The sequence below is a fragment of the Anneissia japonica genome, unplaced genomic scaffold, assembly GCF_011630105.1.
Source record: "Anneissia japonica isolate Jap-2015-1 unplaced genomic scaffold, ASM1163010v1 scaffold935_len144941_cov109, whole genome shotgun sequence".
NCBI classification, from domain to species: domain Eukaryota; kingdom Metazoa; phylum Echinodermata; class Crinoidea; order Comatulida; family Comatulidae; genus Anneissia; species Anneissia japonica.
The window spans coordinates 109,768-119,005 of NW_022703082.1; the positions used below are offsets into that span (position 1 = coordinate 109,768).

The 9,238-nt window shown below is 34.3% G+C and overlaps 1 protein-coding gene across 1 annotated transcript; it reads left to right on the plus strand.

Annotated features, from left to right (window-relative positions):
- Positions 1-3,600: 3,600 nt before the first annotated feature.
- LOC117104290 lies at positions 3,601-7,975 on the plus strand. The gene is made up of 2 exons (XM_033245039.1): positions 3,601-6,081; positions 6,430-7,975. Exons 1-2 carry the CDS (start codon positions 3,604-3,606, stop codon positions 7,327-7,329), a joined length of 3,378 nt encoding a protein of 1,125 aa, XP_033100930.1. The 5' UTR covers positions 3,601-3,603; the 3' UTR covers positions 7,330-7,975.
- The last annotated feature ends 1,263 nt before the right edge of the window (positions 7,976-9,238 follow it).

Sequence of the window (9,238 nt, forward strand, 5' to 3'; positions counted from 1 at the left end):
ATTTCTGGGAGATTCGTTTAATGACATTTGGGGCACTATATATTCTATGAGGAAAAGGTGTAGGTACCAAAAAAATGGCCATGCCCACCTCAGGCCTACCATGAATGGGGCTGAGGGGATGAAATTGTTTATGATAGGCACCTTTAGAAGCCCGGAAATGGCACTGTCAGACATCCAAAATTCATTGGCAACCAAAGTTTAGGCCTAAAACAAAAAGATTTGTTTTTTACTTAATTTGCAGGTGAGTGATTTTCCGGAAGACTTGCTTGTTTGCGGGAGTGCGAGAGACTGTTACACCCGGAAGTTCCGGGAGACTCGAGACCCCTGTATATTATTTAATTATTGATAGAAAATGAGATTGTGATATCATTATATTTAGTTTTTTTTTTCAATACTGTACATATTTATAATTTTTATCATCATTGCTTTTGGTTGATCAGATAACTTGTACTCACAAACCATGTCTAACCTTAGAAACGGGAAGATGTAGACAGTAAATGAAACAATATTACTGCAATTGTTGATCTCCATTCTACTCTTGAGTAACAGTGTATTTAAAAATCTTTTCTTACAGACGAGGTTATTCGAAAATATCTACTAAATACCCAACAGAAAGTGTGCAGCAATGCCAACCGGTTTACACCATCAATTTTTAATGCTGAAGTAGATATTGCTGATATGTTCACTGATCTAAACCTGCTAAAGATAAGTAACAACATAGAAAAGGAAGATGCCGATATGTTCACTGATCTTGACCAACTAACAATAAGTAAAAACAGAAAAAAAAAAGATGCCACTCAAACAACTTTAAAGCAGGTTTTAGATGATATCAAATCCACACCTGCATGTAAAGCTCTAATAGAAGGTGATAGCGGTGTCGGTAAATCAACCCTCCTAAGGTACGTAGCATACAACTGGGCCAAAAACGAATCAGACGAAACCTTCAAAGGTAAAATAGTGTTTCTTGTCAATATCCAGGATATTGACATAAATGAAAGTATTTTGGATGCTATTTTAAGTAAGATAAACCTACATGGTTTTAAACTTGAAACAGGTCTCGAAGAAGATCCTATATTAATTGAACAATTTATTTGGAATCACAGTAATGAAATTGTATTGTTATTGGATGGATTAGATGAATTAAAAGATGGTAGTGAGAGTCCAATAAGGATTTTTAAATGCGAAGAAATGTGTGATTGTAAAGTGGTACTTACATCAGGATCGGAAAAAATATACGAGTTCATTAATGCAAGCAACTTACATGTGAAAGTGCAGGGATTCAGTACAGAAAATATAGGAAAATACATAAGGAAATACTTTGCTTTCTTTAGAAAACCTTTGTTAGGAGACTCACTTATTGAGGAGTTACAGCTTGATTCAAACCATAAACATCAGGAGATCTATTCAATATGTAAGAATCCATTGCTGCTTTTATCAGTAAGCATTATGTGGGAAGAAAGGAAAAATCTTGTAGCTGATAAAAGTGATTTGTTTAAAGAGGTATTTAGATGCATCTTGAATCAGTTTATTGACAAACAAACAGTTAAAGAGCAAAAAATCTCAACATTTGAAGATACTCCTGAGAGGTTTGTTAATGCAATGGCTCTATTAGGAAAGTATTTCTATAAAGGCCTAAAGAAAAACCAACTTTCAATAAACAGAAGAGAGATGAAAGAAGATAAAGAATTGGTTGCTCTGGCTTTAAAACTAGGTTTTGTGTACGAAGTTACACCAAAACTAAAATCTAACTTTGAAAATATTTTTACAACTCGGCACAAGTTGATAGTAGAGGCATTAGTTGGATTTTACATATGCAAACTATGTCAGATGCAAGGGTTGAAGAATAAGTGTTCAGATGGCATGGGAACATTATTTGAGCCATTGACTGATAGTGAATGGAAGATAATAAGCAGCAGTAAACATTTTCACGTAACAAAGGTGTTTGCAATTGGATTCCTAGGTGGGAATGCTGGCATATTTTTAAGTCATGGGATAACGAATGATATCTCAACATATCGTTCTTTAATGGAATATTTAAGATGTGTAAATAAAGACCATATGGGTACTGTAGAAAAAGCAGTTATTGGTTACATGAAGACCAGAGAAGATTTAGAAATAAAGCCACATATTAATGACATATGTAAATCACTAAGCAAATTTATTCATGACATAATTCCTGAATTAAACATCAGTCAAGAAGAGCATTTCATAAGACTTATGATAAGAATTCGTGAATGTTTTTCTTGGCCTGAATCGAAAATGATAAATTCATTTGAATATTATTTAAGAGAAATGTCATCTGAAGAAAAAGGCAGAATGCTTGCTCACATATTAATTGCTGTGCCAGAACAAAAGATTATTTTTGAAAAAGTATGTAGTATAATATGTGATAATGATATTACCTACCTGGCAGATGAATGTCAAAGACTCTCCTTCAAATATGATGTAACAGAATGTACATTATCATCTTTGAGTACAGCTTCATTTGTAGTTCACCTGTTTAGTAATGCACCACAACTTAATATCGTTACCTTTAGAAATTGTATTACAGGTGCTGTTATGAATAATGTGATCAGAGAGTGCTTAAATAGAAGAGTAAAGTTGGAATTACAGCAGCTGTGTTTCATTGGTACTGATCTAAGTGACATTGATGGTTCTTCATTTGCATCCTTATTCATTTCACCTAAACTAAATATACTTGACATGAATAATTGTAGTTTATCAAGTGTTACTGTGAATGATATGATTAAAGAATGTTCTAGTAGAGAAGTCAAGTTGGAATTAAAGTTGCTAGCTATCAGTGATAATAATCTCAGTAACATTGATGGGTCTTCATTTGTATCCTTATTCATTGCATCTAAACTGAGTGGACTGCTCATTAATAATTGCAGTTTATCAGGTGTTATTATGAATGATGTGATTAGGGGGTGTTCTAGTAGAGGAGTCATGCTGGAATTAGTGTTGCTTGTTGTCAGTGGTAATAATCTCAGTAACATTGATGGGTCTTCATTTGCATCCTTATTCATTACGTCTAAACTGAGTAAACTTGCCATGAATAATTGCAGTTTATCAAGCGTTATTATTAATGATATGATTAGAGAGTGTTCTAGCAGAGGAGTCAAGTTGGAATTAGTGGAGCTTTATGTCAGTGGTAATAATCTCAGTACCATTGATGGGTTTTCATTTGCATCCTTATTCATTACGTCTAAACTGTGTAAACTTGGCATGAATAATTGCAGTTTATCAGGCATTATTATGAATGATATGATTAGAGAGTGTTTTAGTAGTGGAGTCAAGTTGGAATTAGTAAAGCTTAATGTCGGTGGTAATAATCTCAGTAATATTGATGGGTCTTCATTCGCATCCTTATTCATTACGTCTAAACTGAATATACTTGGCATGAATAATTGCAGTTTATCAAGCGTTGTTATGAACGATATGATTAGAGAGTGTTCTAGCAGAGGAGTCAAGTTGGAATTAGAGTTGCTAGATATCAATGGTAATAATCTCAGTAACATTGATGGATCTTCATTTGCATCCTTATTCATTACGTCTAAACTGTGTGAACTTGGCATGAATAATTGCAGTTTATCAGGCGTTATTATGAATGATATGATTAGAGAGTGTTCTAGCAGAGGAGTCAAGTTGGAATTAGTGGAGCTTTATGTCAGTGATAATAATCTCAGTAACATTGATGGGTCTTCATTTGCATCCTTATTCATTACGTCTAAACTGAGTAAACTTGGCATGAATAATTGCAGTTTATCAAGCGTTGTTGTGAACGATATGATTAGAGAGTGTTCTAGCAGAGGAGTCAAGTTGGAATTAGTGGAGCTTTATGTCAGAGATAATAATCTCAGTAACATTGATGGGTCTTCATTTGCATCCTTATTCATTACGTCTAAACTGAGTACACTTGGCATGAATAATTGCAATTTATCAAGCATTGTTATCAACGATATGATTAGAGAGTGTTCTAGCAGAGGAGTCAAGTTGGAATTAGTGGAGCTTAATGTCAGTGATAATAATCTCAGTAACATTGATGGGTCTTCATTTGCATCCTTATTCATTACGTCTAAACTGAATATACTTGGCATGAATAATTGCAGTTTATCAGGCGTTATTATGAATGATATGATTAGAGATTGTTCCAGCAGAGGAGTCAAGTTGGAATTAGTGGAGCTTAATGTCAGTGATAATAATCTCAGTAACATTGATGGGTCATCATTTGCATCCTTATTCATTACGTCTAAACTGTGTAAACTTGTCATGAATAATTGCAGTTTATCAGGCGTTATTATGAATGATATGATTAGAGAGTGTTCTAGCAGAGGAGTCAAGTTGGAATTAGTGGAGCTTTATGTCAGTGATAATAATCTCAGTAACATTGATGGGTCTTCATTTGCATCCTTATTCATTACGTCTAAACTGAGTAAACTTGGCATGAATAATTGCAGTTTATCAAGCGTTGTTATGAACGATATGTTTAGAGAGTGTTCTAGCAGAGGAGTCAAGTTGGAATTAGTAATGCTTTATGTCATTGGTAATAATCTCAGTAACATTGATTGGTCTTCATTCGCATCCTTATTCATTACGTCTAAACTGAATATACTTGGCATGAATAATTGCAGTTTATCAAGCGTTGTTATGAACGATATGATTAGAGAGTGTTCTAGCAGAGGAGTCAAGTTGGAATTAGTAATGCTTTATGTCAGTGATAATAATCTCAGTAACATTGATGGGTCTTCATTTGCATCCTTATTCATTGCGTCTAAACTGAATATACTTGGCATGAATAATTGCAGTTTATCAGGCGTTATTATGAATGATATGATTAGAGAGTGTTCTTGCAGAGGAGTCAAGTTGGAATTAGTGAAGCTTTATGTCAGTGATAATAATCTCAGTAACATTGATGGGTCTTCATTTGCATCCTTATTCATTACGTCTAAACTGAATATACTTGGCATGAATAATTGCAGTTTATCAGGCGTTATTATTAATGATATGATTAGAGAGTGTTCTAGCAGAGGAGTCCAGTTGGAATTAGTGGAGCTTAATGTCAGTGATAATAATCTCAGTAACATTGATGGATCTTCATTTGCATCCTTATTCATTACGTCTAAACTGAATATACTTGTCATGAATAATTGCAATTTATCAAGCGTTGTTATGAATGATATGATTAGAGAGTGTTCTAGCAGAGGAGTCAAGTTGGAATTAGAGTTGCTATTTATATATGGTAATAATCTCAGTAACATTGATGGGTCTTCATTTGCATCCTTATTCATTACGTCTAAACTGAGTAAACTTGGCATGAATAATTGCAATTTATCAAGCGTTGTTATGAACAATATGATTAGAGAGTGTTCCAGCAGAGGAGTCAAGTTGGAATTAGTGGAGCTTTATGTCAGTGATAATAATCTCAGTAACATTGATGGGTCTTCATTTGCATCGTTATTCATTACGTCTAAACTGAGTAAACTTGGCATGAATAATTGCAGTTTATCAAGCGTTGTTATGAACGATATGTTTAGAGAGTGTTCTAGCAGAGAAGTCAAGTTGGAATTAGTAATGCTTTATGTCAGTGGTAATAATCTCAGTAACATTGATGGGTCTTCATTCGCATCCTTATTCATTACGTCTAAACTGAATATACTTGGCATGAATAATTGCAGTTTATCAAGCGTTGTTATGAACGATATGATTAGAGAGTGTTCTAGCAGAGGAGTCCAGTTGGAATTAGTGGAGCTTAATGTCGGTGGTAATAATCTCAGTAACATTGATGGATCTTCATTTGCATCCTTATTCATTACGTCTAAACTGAGTAAACTTGGCATGGATAAGTGCAATTTATCAAGCGTTGTTATGAATGATATGATTAGAGAGTGTTCTAGCAGAGGAGTCAAGTTGGAATTAGAGTTGCTATTTATATATGGTAATAATCTCAGTAACATTGATGGGTCTTCATTTGCATCCTTATTCATTACGTCTAAACTGAGTAAACTTGGCATGAATAATTGCAGTTTATCAAGCGTTGTTATGAACGATATGATTAGAGAGTGTTCTAGCAGAGGAGTCAAGTTGGAATTAGAGTTGCTATTTATCAGTGATAATAATCTCAGTAACATTGATGGGTCTTCATTTGCCTCCTTATTCATTACGTCTAAACTGAGTAAACTTGGCATGAATAATTGCAGTTTATCAAGCGTTGTTATGAACGATATTTTTAGAGAGTGTTCTAGCAGAGAAGTCAAGTTGGAATTAGTAATGCTTTATGTCAGTGGTAATAATCTCAGTAACATTGATGGGTCTTCATTCGCATCCTTATTCATTATGTCTAAACTTAATATACTTGGCATGAATAGTTGCAGTTTATCAGGCGTTATTATGAATGATATGATTAGAGAGTGTTCTAGCAGAGGAGTCCAGTTGGAATTAGTGGAGCTTAATGTCAGTGGTAATAATCTCAGTAACATTGATGGGTTTTCATTTGCATCCTTATTCATTACGTCTAAACTGAGTAAACTTGGCATGAATAATTGCAGTTTATCAAGCGTTGTTATGAACGATATGATTAGAGAGTGTTCTAGCAGAGGAGTCAAGTTGGAATTAGAGTTGCTAGGTATCAATGGTATTAATCTCAGTAACATTGATGGATATTCATTTGCATCCTTATTCATTACATCTAAACTGTGTAAACTTGGCATGAATAGTTGCAGTTTATCAGGCGTTATTATGAATGACATGATTAGAGAGTGTTCTAGCAGAGGAGTCAAGTTGGAATTAGTGGAGCTTAATGTCAGTGATAATAATCTCAGTGACATTGATGGGTCTTCATTTGCATCCTTATTCATTACGTCAAAACTGAATATGCTTGGCATGAATAATTGCAGTTTATCAAGCGTTGTTATGAATGATATGATTAGAGAGTGTTCTAGCAGAGGAGTCAAGTTGGAATTAGTAATGCTTTATGTCGGTGGTAATAATCTCAGTAACATTGATGGGTCTTCATTTTCATCTTTATTCATTACGTCTAAACTGAATATACTTGACATGAATAATTGCAGTTTATCTGGTGTTATTATAAACAATATGATTAGAGAGTGTTCTAGCAGAGGAGTCAAGTTGGAATTAGTGGAGCTTTATGTCGGTGGTAATAATCTCAGTAACATTGATGGGTCTTCATTTTCATCTTTATTCATTACGTCTAAACTGAGTAAACTTGGCATGAATAGTTGCAGTTTATCAGTCGTTATTATGAACGATATGGTTAGAGAGTGTTCTAGCAGAGGAGTCAAGTTGGAAATTAGTGGAGCATTATGTCAGTGATAATAATCTCAGTAATATTGATGGGTCTTTATTTGCATCGTTATTCATTACATATATACTGAGTGGACATGGCATGAATAATTGCAGTTTATCGGGCGTTATTATGAATATGACTGGGGAGTGTTTTGGTAGAGGAGTCAAGTTGGAATTAGTGATTGATCATCATTGATGGGTCTTCATTTGCATCCTTATCGATTACGTCTAAATTGAGTAAATTTGTCATGAATATCTGTAATCTACCATGTGTAATTATGAACGATATGATTAGAGTGTTTTAGCAGAGGAGTCAAGTTGTAATAAGTATGGCTTATTGTCACTGGTAATAATCTATAGTGATGTTGGTTGGTCTTCATTTGAATCTTTGTTTGTTTCACCTAAACTGAATAGACATTACATGAATAATTGCAGTCTATCAAGTGTTAATGTGAATGATTGTGAATGATATAATTAGAGAGTGCTTTAAGAGAGGAGGCAAGTTGGAATTATGTCTTTATATCAGAGGTAATGATCTTTGTGACATAAGTGGTTCTTCATTTTCAACCTTATTTATTACGTCTAAACTGAATAAACTTGACATGAATAACTGTAGTCTATCAGGTGTTGTTATAAATGATATGATTAGAGAGTGTTTTAGGAGAGTCAAGTTGGAATTGGTTGGAAGCTTAACATTGGTGGTAATAATCTGAGTAACATTGATGCGTCTTCATTTGTATCTTTATTCATTACACCTAATCTGAACATACTTGACATGAATAATTGCAGTTTATCAAGTGTTATTGTGAAGGATATAATTAGATAGTGCTTTAAGAGAGGAGTCAAGTTGGAATTTGAGTGACTTGATATCGATGGTAATAACGTCAGTGATATTGATTGGTCTTCATTACATCATTACACCTAAACTGAATTTTCTTTACATGAGTGATTGCAGTCTATGATGTGTTATTATAAATAATATGATTAGAGTGTTCTAAGACAAGTTACATTAGAAATAATGGAGCCTAATATCAAATAGTTTTAGTAACATTTATGGGTCTTCATTTGTAACTTTATTCATTATACCTCAACCGATCAGGTGCGGAACCAGCGGGGAAGGGGGAGCCCCTATGCGTGTCTGTGCCCCCCCCCCAACTCCTCAGTCTTGCTGAAAAACAAGAAAGGCAAAAAAAATTTAAGTTATTAAAGAGAGAAAAAGGGGGGGAAAGGAAGTGCGCCCATGAGTTTAGCGGGGATCCAGCAGTGAGAGAAAGGAGTGCTCGATTGTTTACCACTTATTTACACCAAGCATGGTCCAGCGGAGGTGGCCGTGGTGGTGTGGACTTCATAAGGTCATCCACCAAAACAAGTCATGTTTGAATTAAAAATGATTGACATTATGGACAATAATTATGGCAAGATCAATATTTCTTATTTGCTGAATTTATAAATGTTTGTTTACTATTTGCTCTCTATCGACTGTTACAAATAATATCTAATACACTATGTGAGTGAATGAGTGTATAATATGTTAGGAACATAGGCGTAGTTTCCGGGGGGGGGGATGGAGGGGATATATCCCCCAATATTTGATAAGGGGGGATGTTTCATTGTATCATCCCCCAAATATTTTGATTATGTATGGGATAAAATGGAGCCTTACACTTCAAAAAGACTGTCACAGAAATAATTTGCAATGTCTTATGCGCTTACAAAGATGAAAATTAGCATAATATATTAATGTTGATAAAAAAAATTATTTTATCTGGTTCCTATCTAAGCTCTTCTTTCCTTAGATGTTAGATGTGTTTGCAAAGCAAGCCACATTTTCACACTGAAGGGTGTGTACGGCATCAGTAATCTTATGTCAATTCCAAGAATGTTTAAGGTAATATCGGTTGATGAGGAATTTATTGATTAGGCCTATAATAGCAAA

Excerpts from the sequence above, each read along its gene's own strand:
- LOC117104290 (XM_033245039.1), top strand. The coding sequence starts at position 3,604 with ATGAATGATATGATTAGAGAGTGTTCTAGCAGAGGAGTCAAGTTGGAA. Across the intron at positions 6,082-6,429 it reads GTTCTAGCAGAGGAGTCAAG|TTGGAATTAGTGGAGCTTAA; the intron begins TTGGAATTAGAG and ends AGAGGAGTCCAG.